This window comes from Oculina patagonica, chromosome 9 (assembly GCF_052425735.1).
Source record: "Oculina patagonica isolate OP01 chromosome 9, crgOcupat, whole genome shotgun sequence".
NCBI classification, from domain to species: Eukaryota; Metazoa; Cnidaria; class Anthozoa; order Scleractinia; family Oculinidae; genus Oculina; species Oculina patagonica.
This window is the reverse complement of record NC_135766.1, coordinates 7,236,939-7,263,409: the sequence shown is the minus strand read 5'-3', so window position 1 is coordinate 7,263,409 and position 26,471 is coordinate 7,236,939. Positions and strand designations below refer to the sequence as shown.

The window sequence follows — 26,471 nt, the reverse complement described above, 5'->3', positions numbered from 1 at the left end:
CTTAGTAGGGTTTGTCCTAATGCCCTTTATTTCCAGGGGGTTCATATTCTGTGCGCAGAATCTATTGTTTGGGTTTTGGAGTCTGAAAGCCAGGTCACAGAACTTTCAGTTCCTAAAACAGAGTTCTATCGTCAATAACACATGAAATAACATACTAAGGGGGGAAGCCCCGGGTTTCGCCCAGAACGAGTTTCGCCCAGATAGAGAATCGTTTTACCCAGAGATAGACTCGATTCGCCCAGACTGAGACTCAGAGATTGTCGAGACTTAAGGTGGGGGATTTCCACTGACGCATAAATATTTACGTACGTAAAACGTGCGTAAAAAAAGATACGTAGGCAAATTTCCACTGTCGCGTAAAAAGTAATAAAAAGCGTTTCTTTTTTACGTGCGTTGAACGTACGTAAATGCCCGCCATCCTGAATTATCAAGTTGGTGAATTGAGTGTGTTATTGGTGGCCATATTGGAGGAGTAAAACAAATTGTTTTTCCTTTGGGAAAAAAATCATTAACATTTTTATGCAAATATCATGTTGTTTGACTGTTCCAACATGGCTGCCATGAAAACACTTTGTACCACACGCTAGTAAAAGAAATGCATGAATATGACCAAGAGGCATTTTATAAATACTTCGAAAGACACCAAGAAAAAAGAAAGATTTGAGGCGACCTTCCCGGATTGCCGGTTCAAAACCTCCGTGACCTGACCCCAGGCGTTTTCTTTCACCACTGCGTACATCTGAATGTTTTCTCATGTAAATCGACGGCGATTTAAAACAAAATGGTTTTCCACATGGTAAGTGGTGTCATGTGACAAAATCCAAAAGTGTGATTGGGTAAATCGCTGCATAACCGCAGACAGCCGCGAAAAAAGTTGAACCCAGTTCAACTTTTTTGAAAACACTCGCGATCGATTCTGGGCGAAACCATTCACATTCTAGGGGAAACGATTGTTGTTATGGGCGAAACGATGAGGGCGAAACACGTTCTGGGCGAAACTCGCTATATCACTCCACATTTGTGTTATGACAAGTGATTGCTTTCACTGGATTTCCCTTCTCACCCTTCCTTGGTAACTACTAGTCCCTAGGCGTTCTCGGCTCGGCCAAACCCGGACCCTCTTGTGAGGCATGACGTCAGCGAGAGAGACTCGCCCAAACTTCGCACGGACAATAGGACGAGAGAATGCATAGGGGCTAGGCTGGGGTACTACAATAGTAAACCCGAGCCAACTATCAAAGTCGGTAGAAACCGAGAGCGAGCCGTCTTATTGTTTTAGCATAACCCACTGACCAATCTATTAAACACAGAATATCGCTAGAATTGATTTATTAAATGTTTTGGTTAATAAAATTCAGCGAAAAACTGATCGTGCGCTCCGAGTGCCGTCTACCGATCAATATTGGGCAACTGTGTAGCCAATCAGATTGCGCGATTACCAATACACGGTCAGTGTGGTTATGCTAATTCCAATTAGTTGCCGGTTATTGTTTTTTCTATTCGGAGACTGGAAACGGGAGAAATGAACAAGAATTTTGAAACGGTTTATACAGTAGAACCCCGGTGACTCGAACTCGGATAACTCGAAAACCCCGCTAACCGAACTAAATTTCGTTTCCCTTGATCAAAATTTGGGTCAAATTTACCCCGATAACTCAAATTCTGGTTCTTGCAACGGGGTTTAGTTCGTCTGCAACGCAGGCTTGACTGGGATTACTTTCGACTTTTGCTCGGAAGTTTCAAGTCTATCAAATAACTCCGTTTTTGATTTGTTCATTGTGAACTGGAGATAAAAGTAATAACCATACGTGAATTCTAGCAAAGTTAAATTAAGCTTCTTGGGCGATAACCGGTTCTTCATTTACTTTTTTTAATAAGTTTATTGCAAAACATACACGCACAAAAAAGACTACTTACAAAAACAGCTACTTACAAAACTAAGCAGACTGGTTATCGTACTAAACTTAGTTATATTTACTTATCTATGTGAACGGCGTTTTCTCGATAGCCAAGTATAGGGTCTCTTTCCATGCCGGCAGTAATTATCTAGCGATTCTAGTCTATTCTAAACCTCTTCAAGGGGTTGGGTTAGCTGGGCAGCTTAAAGTAAAGGCTGTTCCGGCCAACTAACCCTCCCCTTATTTTTCACTCGCAATTTTTCGCGCTGCTCCCCAACAAACTGAACAACTGGAACAGACTTATGTAAGAAAACACACTTCTAACAGACAAATAAAATGGGCTTTATTGCTTTTTGGTTAATGGTAGTTCATTCGCAAAACGTTATCTAACAGGTCACCCGACAGCAAGCCCCAACTCCGTAAATAATGACATAACTACACATAAACTACAAAATAAGCCAAGCTGCAAGAAAAAAAAACTTTGTTTCGCTTTACCCGTACGTACCGCAAATGATCTAATAAACGCCCACTCTCAAATAAACGCCTCGTTTCTAATAAACGCCTGAAGTGTAAAGTTTGTATTTAACGCCCCCTCTTATAAACGCCCTGTGTCTAATAGACGCCTCCTCCAAGAATCACCTCAAAAAACAAGGAAATGCTCCATAGAGTAAAATCACGCAATATAGTTAGTTTCTTGCTTGACTGGGACATCGAAGAAGCCAACAACGCCAACATGGTTGACCCCGATGACATCGATATCAAACTATGAACGACTTCTCTAGGCTTTGCATTAGCGCAGATTCGATTAGTTTACTACTCACAAACTCTGTTTTCATGCTGTTGTATCTTACTCCGCCAGCAAAGTACGTATTCTATTTGTTTTGTTGACCTTGTTCCAGTTAAAGTGAAATAAACGCCTCTCTCTAATAAACGCCTCATATCTACTTAAGGTAATTCCCTTGAAGTAGAACTGCTCATAGATTTCCAACCAAACTTTGTCAGTTGGTTGTTTACCTTAAGGGAAGTTAAATTTTGAAATAAAAAAGGGGGGTCACCCTATTCGTTTAGGAGCAGGAAGACCTTGTATTTACCATATAAATCCTTTGCGAGTACTGGCAAAATACACGTTTTCGGGGATAATATATTATTCTGCCATAGAAATTGATCTGTATTCATTTTATAGAAATAATTTGATCACTACTTTCGAACTAAGAGATAAAAATGATAGCTAGGTCACCGAACTCGTTTACGAGAAAACGATGATTTCTCTCTCTCGCGAGCCAAGCCGCACAGAAAATGTATGTCCGCACTGAGCTTTATTGATTGTCGGCATAGACTATTGGTGTAGAGGAAGGGTCAAACTATCAAGCTTCAACAGTGTAGCGAAGAAATACGGGTAGAAGTTATAAACAGGTGCAAGGTGATTTAGGAAAGCCATCTGCAGTAGACGTTGCATAATAGCTAAGGACCGGTCATTATTTATGTAGAGGGGGGGGGGGGGGGAGGGAAAATATGTTGAAAAGATCAAAATTTCTGTAAGGCCCCCCCTCCAGGCCATGTTAGTAGCAAGTGACCCCCCCCTTCTTGATTCAATATTTACGTGATGACTCCTCCTCACCTCATATCTCCTTTTATATGCCTTACGTAATTATTAAATGCATGTTACATACAATAATGTAATAATGTAATAGACATTAAGCCGATTATCTCTTATAATGTTTCTTTATTTCTGCTTTTTTTATTGCATCAAAGAAATGCTTGAATCACCTGCTGCCCATGTATTTTCAAAGAATGAAAACTAAACGTAACACTTGGTGAAAAAAATTCAGTCGTGGCTCAAAGAGCTCTTTGATTGACTTCAGTGGCGGGTCTCAGAGGCGAACTGGGTAAGAAGCTGACGTCACGTGTGTGTTAGCGACACACCGTTCCTTGACAACAGACCTCAGTGTGGAATATATTCAAATGCGAGTGTAAACTCTAGTATCACTTGCTAAAATCTCGTCTTATCGAAATGGGATAGTGTACATAGCACTGTGGTCTCTATGGCTTCCACTTTGACTTCGATGGATGGCCATATTTGTTTGAATTGACAACGAGGAAAGTAACGTGGGAAAGAAACGACGCCATTATTGATTTTCGCTGATCGAGTCTGCAGGACGATTTAAAATTATGAGTCACGCAGATCCAGGGTAAGTTTTTAAAATCTTTTATCGTTTGAAGCAAACTTGTGTCAGGTTAGGCAAATTGCGGATTGTAAGAAAAAGTGTTCGTTTTCGTCTAAGTTTAGATAAATTAGTAAACTAAGCTCTTATTTGGTCTCCAACCTCAACAGAAACTTTACGCCTTCGCTATAAAACATAAAACCGAGAAAGATCATATTTAGGTTAACCTTTAACTTAGCTATAAATGTTTGAATGATTTTTTGTCTTAAGATGAATCGATCGAGGAAAAGGTTTCCCTGTATTGTTCTAGTTATACTTAGCAAACTTTTCTATGAGAAAAGCTGGTCTTGCTAAATTTTCCTTGCAAACTCTTGTTTTTTGTGTAATTTGTTTCTCCTGTTCATGGTTATAAATAAAGCTACTGAATCGCCTAATTGGATTTTATTTCATAGACATGTCTTTTAATTGCATATGCGTATACATGTACAACTTACTTCGCTATCTAATTGAATCTTGCTGCACCTATAAAGTTCTTATGATCGCCTCAGGGCATGCTGTCATGTGATGCAAATTGGGATAATTTTCCAGCAGCATCGCACTCGCAAAATAATTAAGTACCTTACAAATGTACTCTCTGATGGAAACTCCCATCTTTCATGCAGTTGCATGAGTTTGTCTTTGGCTAAATTTCTTGCTTTGTATATTATAAGTTTAAATATGATATCCGGTACCTATTAATTCTCAAGGGGGATTTGAACCAGATCTGTGTTTTCACTGGCTGTATTTTATCAGTGAATCAATTACAAGTATATAGAATAAAAAGAAGGGACCTCGGGTCGGTTATCAGAAAATGGTTATTGTCTCAACAATGCCCTACCCAATATAACACAAGTACAGTTTAATTTTAGTTTGTTATTTTCATCATTCAATTTTTAAACCAAATCCTTTGGAACGTAAAGAAAAGCTTAAAATTTGACATAGGTTGGTTTTACCCACAGCCTTTCAGGGTGCGTTTCTTTGGGAAAAATCCAAATCCGGATTCTTGATCCAAAAACGGATTTTGCGTTTCTTTACCTATATCCGAAAATGGATTAATCTTGGATCAATGATCTGAAGAATCCACACTTCGAGTGGATACATCAGATCATATCTGAATCCGGATTTTTAGGATTCATGATCCGTGCGTTTCTTTGGGAAAGGATTCGAAAAAAGTACCTTGGCCCAGCGGTCTTTGCTGTGAAAATACAGGTTCGCTCTTTGTAAACACTGCCATACGGAAAGTTTTAGGCGGTTATTTCGATCAAAATACAAAAATATTTCACGATAAAAGGAAACGGTAGCTTCAGATAGGTATATAGTATCATTTTAAACGGGATACAGGTTTTCTAGAACAGCCACTGTGTGCCTACGGAAGTTGTATCCTTTTGAAATTGTCACGAGTGAAATTTGCGCTGATCATTTCGCAATCATTTTCGCTCTCAGATGCTTTCTCGCCACATTGTGCTTAACGCTAAAGAAGATCTACTTCGACGTGTGGTTTTTGTAAAAGATTTTGTATGCTTAAATTATTTTAGGTAGGATACATTCGACGAAAAATAAATTTGTGCTGATATTTTATGTTCTGTGCGAAATGTGTTTACGGGGTTGTCATGGAAAAAAATCCGTTTTCGGATTCTTCGTTTCTTTGGGAGCAAAGTATCCGTGTGATCTGAGATCAATGATCCAATTTTGGATTTTCCCAAAGAAACGCACCCTCAATTACATGTATTGTTAATTAAGAAAATATATGATTGAAATCTAGGAGGAAGTAAGCATTCACTACTAGTGTTTTCTTGTTTGCATTCTATGATAGTTAGAGATCTTGCAAAGTTAAATTATTGTATTGCCAAGTCAGCCCCACACTTAAGAAATAAATAGCTTGGCAAATTATTTTATATTATTTGTTTTAGTCAGTTCTCTCTAAGATGGACACCATTGGGACTGGCCCCAACTGTCTGTCTTAGAGAGGTGTCCGCCTTATAGAGAGTCGAGGTAATGTGACACTAGTAACTCCGAAATAATAAAGCCAAAATTATGGTTATGCACAATAAACACACCTTTGTTTTAATATCTGTTTAAAAGCGCTAACTTTAAATATACAAAAATATAATATAAGAAATGTGACTTGTCTTTTCCTTACAATCGATAGTTTGCTGCTTTTGAATATGATAACGATCAGTACTTACATGTTGCATACTGTAACATGTTATGCATTCCCTTGTTCAAGCAAACGTTCACAGTTTGTAGTCTTAAAGCTTACACTGTAACTATACACTTAGCAAATTTGAACAAGAGTAATGTAAAGACCATACTTGCTTGCTTAAGCAAGAGTTGAGAGTTTCTTCAAACTATTATACTGTTATAATCTCGTACCCAGATATCTACTTACCACGGTAGTAATTAGTTATCTACCCCTTTGGTGCCCATACACAGTAACACTTTAGCAGAGGCGAGTTATCTGTTACGTTATTAGTTACAGTAAAATGACTGAAAAGAGGCACTGGGACCATTGTCAGGTGTTTGTGTTATGGAGGTGTCTGTTAAGAGAAATTGACTGTATACAAAGTATATTCTGTATATATGTAAATTTGAAACATTTTGTTAAACATTGGTATACTTTTTTTTGCTGGTAATAACCCAAAAGTATCAACCCCTTCAGAAGTTTGGACCCTCTGAGTTAACAGCAGTTTGAAAAGACTGTTTATCAAAAAGTACCAGTAACCTTGATCCTTGCATTCGGGGTAAGTACCGCCTGACTTTTTTAGTCGGAGAACACCAGTTGTGATGGTGGAATAAGAGTTAATTGTTTGGTTCAATTCGGTTCAATTCCCCTTTATTACCGGTACCAACCAGTCCAACACACAGCAATTACAGGGGTTGTTTCTTTTATTTCTGAACTTACGTCATTACTTTCACAACTTAATGGTTCATTAATGACCTGTCCTTTTGTTTTTCAGTCCTTTAGCTGCCTACAACAGCTTGCAGGACAAGCATCTAGCTGGATATTATTCCAACTCTCGCATGAAAAAGCATTTGAAAAAGTCAGGATTGGTAAGATTTGTAATTATAAAGTTGACATGTATTTTACACATACTTTTAGATATAACTACATCTGCAATATTAGGCTGTGCAGGCAATTGTGCTGAGTTCTTTTTATTAAAATAAGCACTGTCTTAGAGGTATTGCTATGAAACATTTTATATCTTCAATTTCTTTTTTACTACACATACAATATAGAACCCAATGGGCTCTGACCATTCTGGTATTGCAAAGCAATTGACACAGCAATTTGAAATTATAGTCATGATTCTTTAAAAAATAACAGCAGTTTATAGTACCCTCAACAAAATTACTGGATTCTGATTAGATGAGAGCTGTCAGAAACCCATAAGGGTTGAAACGTGTAACGTGCGCGCACAGCTTTGAATACCGTAAAAACTCGTGTATAAGCCGCACTTTTTTGCCGAAATTTTGGGCTCAAAATCGTGGGTGTGGCTTATCTACGAGACCATTGCATGCAATTTTACAGGGCATCTGACAGGATGCGGTGGTGCGGCCGTGCGGGTCCACATAAATCTGCATAAATCGCTCACATTGCATCCTCCGCATCTTCTGCGCATTTTTGCGCATAAAACTGAAAAATTGCTCCATATAAGCGACAAAGCAGCTCTTTACTATCCTCACAAACAAAAATAACAAGGAGACTGATCATTTTGAAAAAGTTTTTCCTCTCAAAACAGCGACGAAAACCACGCTTTTCTTCCATGAATAATTTTAAATCCCCAGGCGTTCCACGTGTCTCTTGGCGATGGGCCTGGATACTAGTGCCTGGTTACTAAGCTACGAACGCTTTCACGAACACAGCGCAAAATCAGGTGCAAAATTTGATGTAAAAACTGCGATGAACGAAGAAATATCTGTCAACGAATGGCAGAAAAAGATAAAAAATGTTAAAGTGTATATGACATGAAAAATATTTTCTGCTTATTTGAAAGGCCTTTCGAAATACAGAAGAATGGCGTTTTTCTTTTCGAAATATCTTTTTTCGTTTCAGAGATATTGACGTTTTTGTATTATGCAAATTAGATCAGTGATGACGTCATAAGATTTGACTCTAAAAAATGGTAAATACTGAATAAACAATATCTCTAAAACTATTAAAGCAGTGTTCTTGGAACTTGGCACCACAAATGTGCATCACAAAAGAAACAAAATGTCACTCTTAGGGCTGTTGCCATGACAACAGTTTTGCCGCTGGTGCTATCTCAATAAAAACTGAAATCCCCAGTTTTTGTCTGAAACCAAGAACATCTAGCGCAGGCAAACCGATGGTGGGAATTAAGACAATATGGGAACTATGTCTGTTCTAAGCAGGACCCTTTGTCTTAAGGCTGGTTTTCATATGTCGGCAAAATCCCAGATGATCGGGGATTTCACCGTTTCCCGACCATCCCAGATTTTGCCGTATATCGGGAAAATCTGGGATCAGAGTCGCCTTGATCGGCAATAACAGACGCCATTTTTAGTTGTGAGGGGCGGTGAGAGACTGGAGCTAAGCAATTAAAAGATTGGTAACGAGCTAAAACTATCGCCGACGTCCCCGACACTAAGAATTGGAGTTTTCATATATCTTGAACGATCGCCGACCATCGCAGAAATCTGGGACCCGTCGGGAAAATAGAAACGCTCCCGATTCTCCAGATTTGTCCCCGTCCATCCCAGACGATCGGGGATATTTACGATTTCGAGTTTTCATTAGTCGGCAAAGTCTGGGACGGTCGGGAAACAGTGAAATCCCCGATCGTCTGGGATTTTCCCGACATATGAAAACCAGGCTTTACTTTAGAGGTCAGATATGGGGATATTTGTCTTTTTGACAGAGAGAGACTGGAGCTGAAAGAGTTGCTATGGCAACAATACTAAGGGTGTCATTTTGTTCTTTTTGTGATGCACATTTGTGGTGCCAAGTTTCAAGAACACTGCTTCAATAGTTTTAGAGATATTGTTTATTCAGTATTTTACCATTTTCTAGAGTCAAATCTTATGACGTCATCATTGATCTAATTTGCATAATACAAAAACGTCAATATCTCTGAAACGAAAAAAGATATTTCGAAAAGAAAAACGCCATTCTTCTGTATTTCGAAAGGCCTTTCAAATAAGCAGAAAATATTTTTCATGTCATATACACTTTAAAGTTGGCAGAAATGATGTTTATTCTATAAAGTTCTAAAATTCTGGGTAAGACTGAAGTGTTTTCCGTTTATGTGTTTATAGTACATCCTGCACATCGATTGGAAAGGCTCAAGGAATCAACTTTAGCTTTTATTGATTGTTGAAATTTCCTCATAATCCAGCATTTTTTCACAATCAACTGGACATTTTTCCGCCAGGTTTTATTTTTTTCTCAAAATCATGCTTGAAATTTGGGGGTGCGGCTTATCTACGAGTGCGGTTATACACGAGTTTTTACGGTATTCATTTCGCTAAGTACCTTATTTGGAAACACGAAGAATTTGTACGCGAATGCTTCATACACGTAACGACACACGCAACATAATTTTTGGTTTTGCGGTAAGTTGCTTGATTATCGACCTAAACGCCGTAAATTTCTTATAGAAACTAAAGAAATACATTAAGTGTATCGAAGCAAAGTTCTCCAGACTACTTCAAGAAGATGAAACAGGAGAATTTAACCAAATTTAACTTTATTCAACTAAGCTTGTTCAAAAACAAGATTACGCCAGGGAGCGGGAGCTAGCGCGCACTGTGAATTTAATCCAAATATAGTAATGATTGGTTTAATGTTTCTCGTGATTTTCCAAATATGGTACTTAGTGTAAACGAATGTGCAAACGCTTTGTACAATGCGAATCATAGGGAGTTACACGTTTCAACCCTTATGGGTTTCTGGAGCTGTACAATTAATCCCAAATTGTACTCTCTATGAGTACCTATTACTTTTCTTTCTGAAGATGACCTTAAGCCTTCTGAAGATTTCCAAAGTCTACCGAAGACTTCTAAAGTTGACCTAAAGACTTTGAATTTCTAAGATTTCTTAAATTATTGAGAAGTCTTCTAAAGATTTTGCTTATGTTGGCTGGCAAAGACTTAGGTTTCTGAAGTTTACCTAAAAGGTTCGTAAGACAAAGCGATGAGTTATAAAGCTTACCCTACTGATTGCGAATCATAATTGTTAAGTACAGTGTATACTATAAATAAGAAATCGCACTAAATTCTTGTACAATTCGTAAGTAATAGGTACATGTACTTGTGATGTTTTGAAAGTTGTCAAACTGCACTTGCCTAAAGGCTCGTGTATTTTTGAGAATTACTCTCAAAACATCACTCATACCTACTAATTATCACGAATTGTACTCAAGGTTGTGCAATTTCCCAGTGGTTTCATTATGGGCTAGGCAAAGGGAAAATTGAACAGGACTTTCGTGTATAAGCCGCACTCATAGATAAGCCGCACCAAAACTTTAAAGCTTGATTTTGAGAAAAAAATAAAAACTTGAAAACTTGAAATCCCAATACCTTTTAAAAAGGAAGCTCCTTTGACGATATATTGTCTTTATTGCTAAAGTCCAATGTGGAAAACGATCAAATTTGACTGGAAATGACGAGCACAACAGATAGAGAACGATACAAAACGTTTGCTTAGTAACCACACAGTCACTTAAAGAGAGAAGTCTGGGGTTGAGTCACGTTCGTCGTGTTCGATCGGTGATCGGTCCTCTAAACAACATGGAAAAGTTAGTTCGATTTCTAACCATTTCAGCTCTGTGTTGATAATAACTTGCTGCTCAATGGGAGTTTAGCAAATAGGTAGCTTTGTGGAGGAATGAAGATTCCATGTCAGCTCAAGTTTTGCTGCTCAAAAGAGGTGCAAATAAATCCTTTAAAAGAACAACTGACGAACAATTCGTGACTGAGGAATTAACGGCTGCTTTAATAGGGCCCAGATCGACAGCAGCAGGTTTCAAGATGTTAAATATTATTTACTCAATGTTTTTAGTGCTTTTTCTGACCCCAGCCTAGGCAATTTACACCCCTCAAAAGCAATTGTCTCGTAGATAAGCCGCACCCACGATTTTGAGCCCAAAATTTCAGCAAAAAAGTGCGGCTTATACACGAGTTTTTACGGTAGTTTACCAAAGAGGGAAGTCTGGCGGCATTGCTGATACCTTGCATAGGTGCCATTCCCTGATACCCACCTACTCCAAACCTTAATGAATCCCCTGATTTCCTATACTAATTTTTTAGATATCTGAAGATATCTTTCTCACGAGCCAAACCGCAAAGATAAAAGAAAAAACATTTTGTTCATGTGCACGCTAATTATGCATAAAATCTGCATAGTAAGGATGTGCAATGCAATACTAAGGAGTCCCTTAAAAACAAACCTAAAACAGCCGATCAACCTCTTAATAAATCAGTTAGTGTTCAATTAAATTTCTTCTATGTTGTGCCAACAGGTGACCAGAAATGGCAAGATCATTGATGAGAAGACATACAGACTTAACATGGCCAAAAAAGAACACAGAAAACATGTTCGTGACCTTTTAGCAACTGCAATTGTTCACAAGACATTAGATATGGAGGTATGGTTGATTTGTGTGTTCAGGATGTTTTCACAGTAGCCAAATTCATCTGGTGTTCCCAAATAATTGGAAGTACTTCCTTGGAATGCATTAGAGTAAACTACAACAATGGCCACCAAGACATCATGTGAAAATGTAGTTATTGTCTAATTCTGTACTGTTAAAGGGACCGTTTCACGGTACTGCGCATGTACAAGCTATGACATAAGCAAACTCACTTCTATTGTTTATAGACCAATCGGAAGCGATATGTCAATATGCAAATCCAGCGCGTAATTTGCCCGTGTCACGGAACTTTCGCGTAAGCTGGTCGATCGACTCGTCTGACTCGTTCAATCGACTCTCTTTACAATTTCAAAGCTCAAGCTGAAAATGTCGCCAGCTTCTAGCAAAGTATTCAGCTGCCAGTGTTATGATGTGTGACCAAGAAAAGACTGTGACTGGAAAGATGGAAGCAAAATAATCGAATGATTTTCCTTGCAAATCGCGCGGCGAACTACACGACAAGATACCTCTGCATTGCTTTGTTTATTTGTCCGGTATGATTGAAAAAAGGCGTAAAAAAGAGAAACGATGTTCAGTTTTCCTTATACTTTAAAGCTTGCACATTCAACGCTTTTGTTATGATAGAATTCTTCCAATCTCATGCAGTTGCTGTGAAGATAAATCGGCAGAAACGTACGTTCGAATTGAGATGCGGGAAAATACAATCGCGAAAACGTCGATGTGGACATATGATTTCTTAGCTTATGCCGTGATCTAAAATAGTTGTACCTCCTTGTAGCTATTTTCTTTATGGTATCGACAATCTACCGCTTTGTTTTGTTTTGCAAGATAACTTTGTGTAGTGAGCAAACAATCTATGTGATCACTCGCGCGCGTTTGTTTCTTATCACGTCCACTATCACATCACACCTATAAATTTTATTCAATCGCATCAAAACACTGTTCATACCAACCCGTACATTCTACAGTTATGAATTTGCAAATGATAGATCCATCTGTAAGCCACACAAGACCGCTTAGCACCACACCAGACTGATCTGTTTAGCTTTTTGATCTTAAAGTACTCCTGAGAACGTCCTGTCGCCGGTCGATCTCTATATCGCCTACAAGACTCCGTATGTTAAATGTCTTTTTCGTTGCCCAAACGCCTTAATCAGTCGACAAAACATCACTTAAGGGTACTTGAGAAATAGCTGACTTCAATTTGACTAAGCGGAACGGCGGATGGCAATATTTAACGACAGATTCATTCGGATTAAACAAACGGTGGCTACTTTGAATTTAGTGTTGACCCGTATGATTTATTCTAGAAGCTGTCACGTCACGCATGCGCATTGCTGTGAAACCCTCGCTTTAAGTGTCAATATGCACATTGTTTCAGACAATCGCTTCATCAACTGATAGGACATTCTAAATTGTTTTGAGTTAATAAATGTAAACCAATAATATTTTATTTTAAGTTCTGGCTCTTTAGCACTATGTATGTAAATTTATAGAAGACCAAATGAATTTCAGGGGCTCCCAACAGACCGTTTCAGTAAATAACTGTTCGGAATCTTGTCATATATAATTGCCAACAATTGATTTTGGGATTAAAGAGTGATGAAAATTAAAGGCCAGCTCGGATTAAATTTTTTGAAAGCAAAGCCATTTTTTTGAAATTTGGGTATTAACATTTCATTTCCTAAAATTTTCTGAAGTTTGAAAGTTCATGCAGCTAGCATATCCAAACAGATATTATAATATTTTTCAAAGCATACAAAACTAAAGTCTGGTTTTCACTAGCGATGCAAGCACAAGCTCAAGGATAACGGCCCTTATTTCTCTGTGAAAATGGCTTCAACTCAAGCAAAAGTATCTGCGCACTGCATTTGGATGCTTGTGCTTGTGCTTGCAACAAGCACAAGGTCAAGGGTCAAAATTTGAGCTTTTTGCGTGATCGCACTTGTGCTTGCATTGCTAGCGAAAACCAGGCTTAAGCGTTTAAATTGACACTTATACTGAATTGAATAGAAGGTAATCAAAGAACCTTAAATAAAAAGTACATGCACTAAAGAGTTTTTCTTTGTTGTGAATCCTGTACTTTCTCTTGTAGAGGGTACGACAGTATGAGATTAGAAAAAGACTTGATGAAACTTACAAAGTGGAATTGGTCAGAAGGGTCAAGGTAATCACAACTTATTTATTGCCAGATCAGCAATAGAAATATGTGGTAAACAATACATGTATGCATTTTCTGCCTGATGAAACAATGTTTTCTTTTTCTTTCTTGTTTTTCATTTTCCACAAACTGCTTGTACGCAGTTTAATTCCTTTCACTTTTCTTACATGTAAACCTGAACTGACTCACTACACTTACTCATCAATATAGTTATTTCCTATTCATCCCGCACCCACAATTGTCTTCCCATGTCTGTCAATCTTTGGCTGTCTTGGCTTTGCACAAAGTCATGCCGATCTTATTCACACAGGTCCTTGTGGACACTTCCATGCTGTGTATTTCTTGGTATGCCATCCATTAATGTCTGTTAAATAAATGTGATAATTACTTTTAGTTAGTACATTTTCTCTATGGAATTCCTTCCAATGCCCTGTAAACAAGTGCGAAGCAATGTTTGCAAACCGAGAGCATGCATAACACTGCTGTATCACCGAGCGCTAAATGTAATAACAACGCTAAATGTAATACCAACCGCAAATGTAATAAAAATTAACTCTAAATGAAATACTAACCGCAAATGTAATAAAAATCAACCCTAAATGTAATAACTTACCCCACCGTAAATGTAATACAATTTAATGCTAAATGTAAAAAGGTGACCAACCGTAAATGTAATACAAGTTAACCTCAAATGTAATAATGTCATCAGTGATATGATATCACTTCTGATCAATAGATTATCGGATTACCCAATCAGGGTTAATCCCCTTTACTAACTAAACCGTTAGGCGCAGATTAACCCCCGGGGTGTTACTCCCATACAATACCTATACAGGTATTTGCCGCCCAATGGGGTCGTGATTTTGGAGCTCCTGAGTTAGAGCGGGGTATCCATTTTAGAGACGTTTCCTAAAACGGGGTACACTATTTTAAACGCACGAAAGCAGCCATTTAAAATTATTCAATGAGAGATTGCTTTTAAAAGTACGAATTTAAAACTATTGCACCCTGTGTTGCGCATCGTTAGCTTACGAGCATGGTTCTGTGCGTTTTAGTTTACAATGGGGTATAAAAAGATTGACTTAGTTACTATATCAAATTTAGGGCAAATTCTTATACCTAATCGTACCTTTTTGGTACGTTTTGGCCGCATATCAGGCAAGATTGGTTGAGCCATGGTTCGTATTTTGGCGAGACCAATTGAGCCTGATATGCCACCGAAGCATACCAAAAAGGTACGATTAGGTATTTACCATACCCAAATTCAGCCAAAAATCCGGTTATATTTATCGCTCTGTTGAAGTCGTGCTTGCAAGGTACGTACTGCAAATTGTGTTGAATTGGTCTTCAACACTTTAACTAAGCTCTTCTTCTGCCTTTTTTTCCACTCGTTTGTTTAGAGTTTCATTCTCTAAATTTTTAAAATCAAAATTAAGCGAAAAATTGGAAATTCCGACTCCATTTTTTCAGTCTGAATGTCTCTGTACTCGTCGGCAAACATCGCGCAATTGGCGAGGGCGCTCAAGTTTTAAGTTTTGGCGGGAAAGTTTCTCTCTTTTAAACACCGCTAAATTTAAATATTTACGAAGTTCTGTTTTATTGGTAAAACCTCTTTTCAATTCATCGTACAGTAACACTACTTTACTTCAAAGTGACCATGATATGGTGGCATATCAGGTCAGTGACTTGATATCGTAGGATATCAGGACAGTAGATCGCGCTTCTGATTGGCTACTTGCGAATTTGGGTACGGTAATTTCTTAAACGGGTCCAAATTTAGAGTCCTGGGCGGCACAAACGCACAATTGTTTTTTATCAGGATGCATGCGTAGGTTACCACAGCATGCAGCAGATTTGTAAAACACGTGGGAAAGCGAGTGGCCTTGTTTTAGCAATTAAGACCATAATTGACCACCCTCAGTGGATAAATGCGTGGGTGAGACTTCTATATACTGGGATCGCCGGATGGTTCTACATTCGGAATATTATCTGAAAAAATGGATGGAGAAAATAAAGAGGACATGAACTGTCATAAAGTTACGTTTCTGTTACGGTTTGTTTTGTTTTTGTTGACGTGAATAAAGTAGCCTCATATTGATAAAATGAATCTGAAAACTCTTAATAGACTGTTATTGTTGAAGGTTAAAGTTTTGAAAATTGCAGGTTTCTTACTGTTTTCTACGGACAAACAAGTTGAGTAATCGCACTAAATTGCGAGAATGTTTTTCTAGTACGTTTATTTAATACGAATATATGATTATATATGAATGAGTATCGTTGCTATTAAAGTTGTCTTAATACGTAATCTGTACCATCTGTATATTTTTATCTGTTTTATCATATGCATACTACCCTCTCACCAAAATCTTTTGAAATATACATCCAAAAGGACTTCTAATAATAGCCCACTTTCAAAAAGAGTGTAAACCTGGGGATCAAATTATTTTGGGGGAGCTCACGCATTTATTTTCAACCTTGTGCGCCCCCAAACGATCCCACAACTGAGCGCACGCCTTCTCCCGCCCAGGCTTCCACTATTTTCGAAAGTGGGCTATGTAAGGGCACGATCCGCTGCAAAGAATGTCAGAAATGATGTTTGCAAATGCTTTAGTTAAAGGCAAACATCACAAGTGACCGCAAATTGCAAATTTCATATCAAGCCTTTTTCTTTTGTTAAAAATATTATACAACGTATATTTCAAAGATATTTTGCTTTAAGGTGGCTCTATGTAGGTTTATTGTAATGATGATGATATGATTATAACTGCGCGTGTTGCTAGTGCGAGCTTGTTAGAATTTGCATGCACAAGCTGATGCAAGCTCAGGCAAAAATGTACAATCTGGCACAGTTTTATGTTAAACATTTGAAAAGAAATTTTTACCCATAACACATTTTAAAGAGCAGATAATGCTGTAGTTTTAACTTCCAAAAACTATGAGTTAGTACATTTTCTCAATAGACTTCCATCCAATGCCTTGTAAACAAAATTAGTGTGAAGCAATGTTAGCAACCCTTGAGCATGCACAACAATGTAATTATAATTTAGATTGAAATTTTTTTTTTCCAAAATTCGAGTTGCTAAATTCAGGGTGCTGTTTATCTCCAGGTGTAGTTTATCTGCAAGTATTTACAGTACTCGTAAAATTTAAGTACCCCCCTCCCACCCCAAAGGGAATCAAAATTAAGCATAGTCGACTTCAAAATTATTTTAAATAGTGGTTAAATCTTGCTCTGAAAAAAATTCTAAAATAAGTAGCCGCAAAAAAATAGTAACTGTTATTAAGGTATGTGGCGACAATTTCTAACAGTTGATTGGCCATCAGCCACATGCCACCATAAGCCCTTTCTCATTTCCTCATGTATTTTGCATAAAACTTACAGCATTTAAGCTTCATAGGTTTAAATTTGAGCTCCAAATTGAAATACATTTGTACTTGACTGCCATAAAAGAAATAATTAATATACAAATTAAATTCTCGAATAATTTTATCCTTTGCATGATTAATTGATTTTTCGTTTCAGTGAACGGTTTGCGTAAAATGCTCATTACGGTACAATTGATATATAATCATTCACACATTAAAATAATACTAACTCGTAATGTCATGTTTTTCTTTTATTGAGAAGTGTATGAATGCCTTCTCTGCACCCTGGTTCATGGTTGGTTCATTTCTTTAATCTTCTCTTAACTCTCTTTCTCTCTATGTATAATTTTCTTCTCTTCATATCTTAAGATGTTGGAACCTAAGTTTAAGGTAAGACTTTACCTTAACTTAAATGTTGCTTCTACAGTGACATCTTTAGTAGGATTCTTTAACTCTTTTCAACTTGATTGCTGTTGTGTAAATCTCTCCTTTGAATGCTGTGTACTAATGATGGATTCTTGGTGTATTGATTTTTAAATTAAATTGTATTTTTATTTTGTTGTTCACGGATAAAATAAGGTACAGGTGTAAGGTATAAAATAAGAGTACACTGAGAGGTTCTCTGGCACCTGCTCTGTTATCCTGCATTGCAAGATGTACATTGCTACGTAACTATACATGTGTACAGGGCTCAAATTTTTATTATGTATAAGTTACAATAATTATAATTTGTCAGTTGGAAAAAGACCTGTTAAGGTCATTGCCCTGTATTGCATTGTGCATCTTTACTGTGCAGATTTTTTCATGTAATTCGGGTGCGCACATAAACAAAATGGCGGGGTTTTTTCTATGAGGCTTACTGCATGAGAAAAATAAATCGTCCCTTCTTGTAAATAAATTTGATGACCTATAATTTTTTTTCAGATTTTGGGTGTAGCGATCAAGTTCTTTCTGTGAAAATAATGAAAACAGATCACAATTCTTATGACTATTGTTTGAAAAATAAATTATCACTGGAAATGTCTACTTTGCCAGTACTCGCAAGGGAATTATTAAGGAATTATGCGGGATTAACAAGGTCTTCCTGCTCCTAAAGGAATATGAGGACCCAATTTTTTTATTTCAAAATTTAAGTTCCCTTAAGGTCATTGCCCCGAAATATAACTAAACATAGATTTTTAACCAAACTTCGCCTACTGGTTTATTACTTCAAGGGAACTTAAATTTTGAAATAAAAAAGCAGGGTCACCAGATTCGTTTACCATGTATATTCCATATAATTCCTTTATAATTCCTCTGCGATTACTGACAAAGTACACTTTTTAGCGACAATTTATTTTTCAAACACATGAAATGATCTGTTTTCATTTTACAGAAAGCATTTGATCGCTACACCCAAAATATGAGAAAAAATAGGGCCCCAATGGGTCCATGTGTTTTGCTGCTAGAGCAAAGTCTTAGGGAACATGTTGATGAAAGACAAGTGAGTCGAGATTGAAATCCAACGTCTTTTATTGTCTGTCACTTGTGTGCAGGTTAATAATTGCACTATATTGTAGTCACTTTGTGTTAATTCAATCCTGATAATTTTACTGATCAATGTTATGTTGAAATCAAAGACAGCAAACATAATTTAATTACTAGTAAGTTAACGTAATGTCTGACATGATTGTCTCTTTGATAAAAAACAGTAACTCTTAACATTATAAAAAAATCTCAATGAACTCAATGTGATTCTTTTAGTGGCGTTATCTCACTGGTTACCGTTAGTTGTATTTGGAATCATTGTCACAATGGTAGCGTTTTAACAACAACGAAAAAGACAGAATCTATTGACCTTATAAGAACTCAATGTGATATATTTATTAGTGACAAGACAGTGGTTCTTTAACCACTTTCACCCAAATTAAACACTGGAACAACTAACTCTTAACAAACTTGTTGTGTCACCCTGAGTTAAATATGCAAAATTCAGAAATTATAAATAATCGCACGCGCACCGGCGTACAACAACAGAAAGACGGCGTTGAACGTAACGCAAAGTTCATTTTGAAAGCGAAAGTTTACAAATAATTATTATCATTCGTCAGTCATCCCTTCACGCATGAACACTCGTCAAATTTCAGTGTCTTCACAACAAGATCGGAAGATCGATAAGGACCAATTTTTGATTCTGCGAAAGTTCGTTTTCTTAAAGTTTTAGAAATTTGTGAAGTTGGAGGATTCACTGAGGACTGCGTAGCCGAAGATGCAGTGGCTCGCTGGACATCAAATTCTATTTTTCACGGCGTTTAATTAATCTTCACAAAATAAACATGTGGCGCCAGCGCGTCTGGCAGTCAAAAATTCATTTTTCAAAAAACTTTCCCTTTCCAGCTATTTTAGCGGGGCTTATACTATAGTACCTACCTGTCAGTCGTAGAAAAGCTGAAATTTAAGGATGAACTGTTTATTAAATGAAGACCGTATTATTTTTTAATAACTAGTAAACAAACTGGTCGCCACGCATTTAAACACGAACTGACGAATGTTGCATCTGATGCAGTGAATCTGGTGAATGAGAACTTCCTTTAATATTTCTTTGTTTTCGACGGTGTGCACCACTGAATAAGTTTCTTTCCCATTGTGATGTTACTAGTATTAATTCGTTTCTAGCTGTCTTTTATATAGCTCGAATACAGCTACAATTAGCGGTGCAACCTACCAGCATGGTATATTCCTTTCCAGCTGTCTTTGCGTGACAAGTTACACGTTCATACATTTTATTTTAAAATATGAAGTTCAGAGTTAATACAGTACTAGTATGCTGTAGACAGTGTAGACAAGGTGAGGGTAAGTTTATTTTCAAAGCGAAAGTTTACAAACTGTGCACTAACCGGTCCTTTGGAGAAAATATTTATGACCTTCGGCGAGGTTCCAAGTCTTCGCTCTTTTCGTAAATGATGAAAACTGCAGAATAATTTTCTCATAAAACTGGAGTGGTCGCGCCACAGTTTGTTTTCTTTCCCAATGCGATATACTTTTAAATCGGTTTTCTGTTTTCCAACGTGTCCAACGTGGTTTGCGTTCGAATACTTTGGCCCGTAACTTCGAATGCGATCAGCGCTACGGTTCATTGGTTTCGATTTTGTTTGTTCATGGATTTGATTGACATCGGTAGTTCAGATTTCTCCTCTGTTACGGCACTTACACCTTACGGCACTTACACCTTACACCTTACGGCACAAACTTCAGCTCTCAATGTGTTTTGCTTGCAGCCATTGCGGCTGCAGCAAAACACAAAAATTGATAGGTCACCAGGCTCGTTTAGGAGAAAGTGACAATTTACTTCTCTCGCGGACTAAGCCGCCATTTTGTTGATGTGCGCGCGCGCTAATTACGCGTAAAATTCTGCGCAGTAAGGATGCACAATGCAATACAGGGAAATGACCTTAAGGTAATCAACAAGTAGGCAAAGTTTGGTTGAAAATATATGTTCAGTTCTATTTCGGGGCATGTTAAGCATTGCACGTTGATCTTAATGCTTAAGCTCATTAACACTGAACCCTTTGTGCATTTTTTAGGAAGGGAGAAATAGAAAAGGTGATGAAGACATTCTTCCTCTCCTCTCTCCCAGAGAGAGAACAGCTCGGAAAATGCATAAAGCACAGCACAGGGAAAGACCATCTACTGCACCAGCAACTTTTACTGGTCATGGTGAAGAGGAGGAGGCACCATTGAAACCCTCAGAGATTTATTATGACAATGAAACACAGAAGATTTACTACAGGGTAATGATCTGTGAGATAGCCTTGAGGCTGGAAAATATTTTGCTTCAGATTGTGACACAAACATGATATTTAACTTCTTATTACACTGCTGAGATGCTTCGCATGGTCACTTTGTTCCACATCAGGTTGTTTCAAAGATTAGTCAGATCTTTCCACTTTTAAAATAACAAGAATGTTAAGAAAATATGTTGCTCAATGAAAATGTAAAGAAATACTCCCTACTCAATGTTTTTGAATGTGTACATGTATATATAATTTTATGCTTGAAATGAGTTGCCTGCATTCATTGACTATCACTTTACTAGAACAGCCTTATTGTGCGTTACTCTATAAGTGTTCCAGCAGAAATGTAAAACATCTTATTTTTTTAATGATTTACTGTTTTGATCGACCAAGTGAGCAGCATTCAGTTGCAGATGCAGATGGGTAATTCTTAATAGAGTACTGAATGCAATAACAACTTCAAACAGCATGCGTACGAATTTTCAACACAGAAAATAACAAGGCAAGGTCGAGCATTCCATCAACTTGTCATTTTTTTCTTAACGATTTTCTTTAATAACTATTTCTTGGTGGAATTATCTGAGCATTGTGTCAAATGATCTGAGTGTTATGTGGAATGACTCGACGTGGAACAACTTGACTGTGGAATGAAGTGACTGGATATCAATGTAACAAGATGAGGGTAGAAGGAAGTATGCCACTGGCTCAATTACTCTTTTAAGATGTTAACTAATTAAATAAACTCTCAGTCAACACCACTTAACCATGTGATGGACTAGCATCCAATCCAGGGGGGACTAGCAATACACCCAGTCGCTTAATGCTATGGAAACTGGGATAAGCTCCAGCTGTATGGGCCACTTGGCTCGGACACAGACTTTACCTTTACCTTACTAACACCACTTAATTAATCTGTCAGTGGTCATTATTTTTACTGACTGGATAATTTTTTAGAAAATTTAATGCCTGAACCAGTGGAGACCTATCTCTATGGTATTTGTTTCTCTTTTTAGTTGTGAAAGGGCCTCAATTTAAAGGAAACAAATAAATAGATAAACATTATAAGATTACAATCGTGTTAAAGTGAGCCTTGAGGAAGACAACATCAAACACCTGAGACTATATAACAGCTTTCTTCATGAGGAGGGTGTGACTTGATGATTTTTTGATTGACATTTTTGTTTTCTTTGGTTGTTTAAGGTTGATTCAAGTTCACCGCAGATGAATGGCTATCTTAAAGATGAAACAGAGGAACTTGGTCCATCTCCATACACCAGGGCCTACCCGGCTACTTACCCAGCCCCAGCACCTCCCCCATCAGGCACTCCCCGACGCACCAGGACTGCCGGTACACCAAGAAAAGGTGTCAGACTTCAAAGGGTATGTGAGGAAATCTTGAAAGAAAAATATATTTCAGCGGGCCAGAATCTGTGAATAAATACCATTACATTGGTGTAAAAGAATGTGCTGACATGACAAGTTTCACTTTCGATCGGCTAGACCTCGAAGCTATTATCAGCTACCTTTCAAATCTTTGCGAATCCATTAATCTTTACTTACAAAATTCAGTGTGAAGTATTTTGAAGCGTTTGAATCGAAGAAAAAACTAAAATTTCACGCTTTAAATAAATACGCTTTAGCGGGCAAGAATTTACATTTATTTACATTACGTTTGTGTCCTGGAATTTGCTGGCGTTAACAAATTTTTACTTTCACAAGGCACTGATCGGCAAGAATCACGCAAAGCTCTGAAAGGTTTAAATCTGCTACAAACGGAAACTAAACAAATCCTCTGGTCTAAACTTAGCATGTCAAGTGTGAAATGTTCGACTTTTTAGCGTTATTTATTTTTGAAACTGTGTCATCTATAGGATTTCTAAAATCTGATGGAAAACCACTGACAGAGACAAACATGCCCTGACTTGCAAGGGTTACGTCATTTATTTAGTAAATTAATTCCCCGGGGAATTCCCATTCAGCAAAACACAGGTCTAGTGTTCTTCTCAAATTTGATTTAATTATTTGCTCCAATATTCACAAATTTCACAAACAATAAGTCACAAACTTCTTTGCACCAAAAGAAACAAGAGCTCTTAGAGCTTACAACAGTGTGCTGGTCTCGTGAGCACTTTAGGGGAGCCATGTGGGGGGAACAAAAAATGCACCTCCCTCCCCTTATCCCCTTTACCTGCGTCGAACAATGTTGCGACTGACAAACAAGATGGTAAGAAAAAACATACATAAAAAGTGCTCACGAGACCAGCGCAGTTGTAAGCTCTAAGAGCTCTTGTTTCTTTTGGTGCAAAGAAGTTTGTGACTTATCATGTTTTAAAATTCTGTTTTAGTTTCACTATCTGGCCAGAACAGAACCTGCTGTTGCCCGTAGAGTACAGGTATGATGATATCATCATAATTTTAAAAATTCCTGTTTTTAACTGGATGCCTACTACAGTTAACCTGTGCTTATTAATTACTACATCTACACGTATGCCAACACACAGTTGCCATCATGTAAATTATTTAAAAATAGCTTCAAAAAACTGGAATTCTCTTAGTTCTGATGTCAAGAAACATTTTTTCCAAGACTTCCATAGCAGTACATGGTTTCAAATGATTTTCAACCATTTTCAACTACTTTGAGCTATAAGGCCACACTGCCATGGGTATTTCTTTGAAAATTCAGCAGCCAAAAGACATCTGTTTACATCTCTGGGAAGCTACAAATAGTGGTCTTATTTTGTTGCAAACTACTTTAATTTACTAGTGCACTGAAGCTACTAATTGGGTGTTGCCATGAGTTACACGTGCACAAAGAACTTGATCTCAAATATTTGGAAAAAAAAGTTATTATAAGCAGACGTTTTTTAAATTCTGCCCTTGTATCTCAGTGTTATAGCTTGAGTTATCAATCATAAAGTGAACATGATCACTTTATGCTACACTTACTGCAAAGAGTAGTATAGGGCACAGAGTTCCTGGTGTTGTGGTCTGGCCTATTCACATGTATCCATGTTGTTGGGTGGTGGGACGAGATCATATAGGACGGATAGCGGCTGCCAGCGGCATGTATAATATGCTGATGTCCAATCTCGTCCCATGCTGTAATTGTGAAGCACATTGAGCTTTGGTAAATGTGCTGTAGAAGTACATGTACAGTATGGGGCCCAGTTCTCGGCCACTTTTGACGTAAACTTGTATTTCTTACCTCAGAAGAACCGCAGGAACTTGAAATTACTCCCAGAGCTAGCTACATTATTCAGCTTTTTGGTGTAAAGCTATCGACCAGTCAAAAATTAATTTGCCAGAGCAATAATAAAAATAAAAGCTCCATTTGTGGGCCCAGTTCTCGGCCACCTTGGCCCAGTTCTCGGCCACTAAAAAACTTGTGCGTAATTATCTGTAAAAAAATGCTCAATTAATTTTCACAGTCATAAAATCACTCTGTAAACTTATTTATGTTATATCGATCCCAAATTATTTTTATGAGGCTTTGTTTTACTTTAGAAAAGAAGGTTTTTAACGCGCCTAGTTGCCTATGTGCAGGTTCTGGCAAAACCGCATTGTGTGACCAATGCATTTAAATGGTTTATTTTGCAGTGAAAAGGTCTTGAAAGAGTTAGGTTGTAGAAATATTAGACAAGACAAGAGTCAGCTCAAAACTTAGAGATAAGATTGAACTTTATTTTTAAAACATTTATTTCTTTCATTCTGGCAGCAGCAGATGAAATTATATTAAAAACCAAGCGCTAAGCTGTGATAGCGAGCAGGGTGGCCGAGAACTGGCAAATACGCAAACGTTGCAAGAAACATTTTTGAAGTAAATTAAGACCAAAAAATACAACGGTTCAACGAAAAGTTAACTAAAGCAGAAAGCGGAATTATTCTTTGTTTCACATGCCAAAAATTAGCTCGTTTGGTGGGGGCTTTTGGATAAAATACGAATTTAACTACCGGTACATCCATAAATTTTAAGGACAGATGTAAGGAGCCGTAAACAAACAAATTTTTCGGGAAAACAAATTCACCTACCTCCGCGTAAACTCGACGTGTGAGCTTTTAATATCGAGTTGAACGATCAAACTCAAGATACTTAAAGCACATGAATCAGTCTATCATTTGAGAGATTTAGTCTCTAAAGACAATACGTTTCTGGAAAGTGATAAAGTTCTCAGGTCAAAACTATCACCTAGTCAATTTTTCCTTTTAATGGGAGTAGTCAGTGCCATTCCAAAGGAATGGCGCTCCATTATCAAAGGTGAGAGTATATACCGTGAACCATACTCCTGCCCTGCAAATTCTTTTGAAGTGCCAATAAAGGGGGAAATGTTGGATATTTCTAACATTCCCTCCAAAATAGTTTATGAAGAGTTTCTTTCTCGTAAAGTAATTCCTTCTACTGCCCAAAAGAAATTTAAAAATGACTATCCAAATCTCTCCGTCGATTGGAAGAAAATCTATTCTCTAGCGTTTAGTGTTACTTTGGATACAAAGTTAAGAGCTTTTCAGTACAAATTACTAAACCATATTGTGTATACAAATGACAGACTTTATAAATTTAAGATTGTAGACTCGCCATTATGTGCTTTCTGTTACTCTGAAGATGAATCCCTCGAGCATTTATTGTTTCTTTGTAAAGCAAGCGAGGTATTCTGGAAAGAGGTATTGTCGTGGTTGGCCATCCATAAGAATGAAGTTTTAAATTTTTCTCTTACCGATGTTTTGTTTGGTAAGTTTGATATCGATACAGACTTTATGGTAGTTAACCATATTCTTCTTCTTGGAAAATATTTTATTTATAGGTGTAAGCTTGATAAGATTAAACCTTCTTTACCAGTTTTTAAGGCTAAATTAAGAGCTACTCTTAAATTAGAATTTTACATTGCCAGGAAAAAAGGTACACTTGCTCAACATTACAGAAAATGGAATATCTTTATTCCTGTATTAAGTTAGACTATTTCCTTTTTCCACTCTACCTTTTAAAAAAACTCAACCGAAAATATTTTAGGTCACTCTATTTTTTCGAAACCTGCTTTTTGACCTTTTGTTTAGAAAGCTGGTGTTTGCTTTGCATGTCTCTTTTTTCTTCTGCTCTCCATAGCATAATATACCTTGTTTATTTTTTAACGTGCGCTTGTTTGTAGTAAGTAATGTTAAGCTTGTAATAATTTATTGTTGTAGTGTAAGTAAGTATTGTATTAGTGTAAGTAAGTAGCGTTAGGACTGTAAGTAATGTTTAAATTGTAAGTAGTGTTTCTTTTTTCTTTGTATTGTTGTACTGTATGTTTGTATGGCAAGAAATTAAAAATATTAAAAAAAAAAAAAAAAAAAAAAGTCTATCATTTGAAGGAAAAACCTTTTTCTTTTAATTCAACTGGAGCTTGAAAAATCGCGTTAAACACAAAGTGGCCGAGAATTGGACCCGGCCGAGAACTGGGCCCCATACTGTACTATTACCATTA

At 37.3% G+C, this 26,471-nt stretch overlaps 1 protein-coding gene across 2 annotated transcripts in view; it reads left to right on the top strand.

The window, feature by feature from the left end:
* The first annotated feature begins 3,828 nt into the window (after positions 1-3,828).
* Positions 3,829-26,471, top strand: part of LOC144666757 (uncharacterized) — a 66,255-nt gene continuing 43,612 nt past the window's right edge. The window contains exons 1-7 of one of the 2 annotated variants that reach the window (XM_078528139.1): positions 3,829-4,087; positions 7,057-7,150; positions 11,581-11,706; positions 13,808-13,879; positions 20,803-21,009; positions 22,213-22,392; positions 23,358-23,405. In XM_078528139.1, the coding sequence (XP_078384265.1) occupies positions 4,068-4,087; positions 7,057-7,150; positions 11,581-11,706; positions 13,808-13,879; positions 20,803-21,009; positions 22,213-22,392; positions 23,358-23,405 (747 nt within the window). In that variant the 5' untranslated portion in view covers positions 3,829-4,067. Of the gene's footprint in view, positions 4,088-7,056; positions 7,151-10,583; positions 10,989-11,580; positions 11,707-13,807; positions 13,880-20,802; positions 21,010-22,212; positions 22,393-23,357; positions 23,406-26,471 lie in introns of those variants that run through there. The other variant, XM_078528140.1, reaches the window with a different exon arrangement.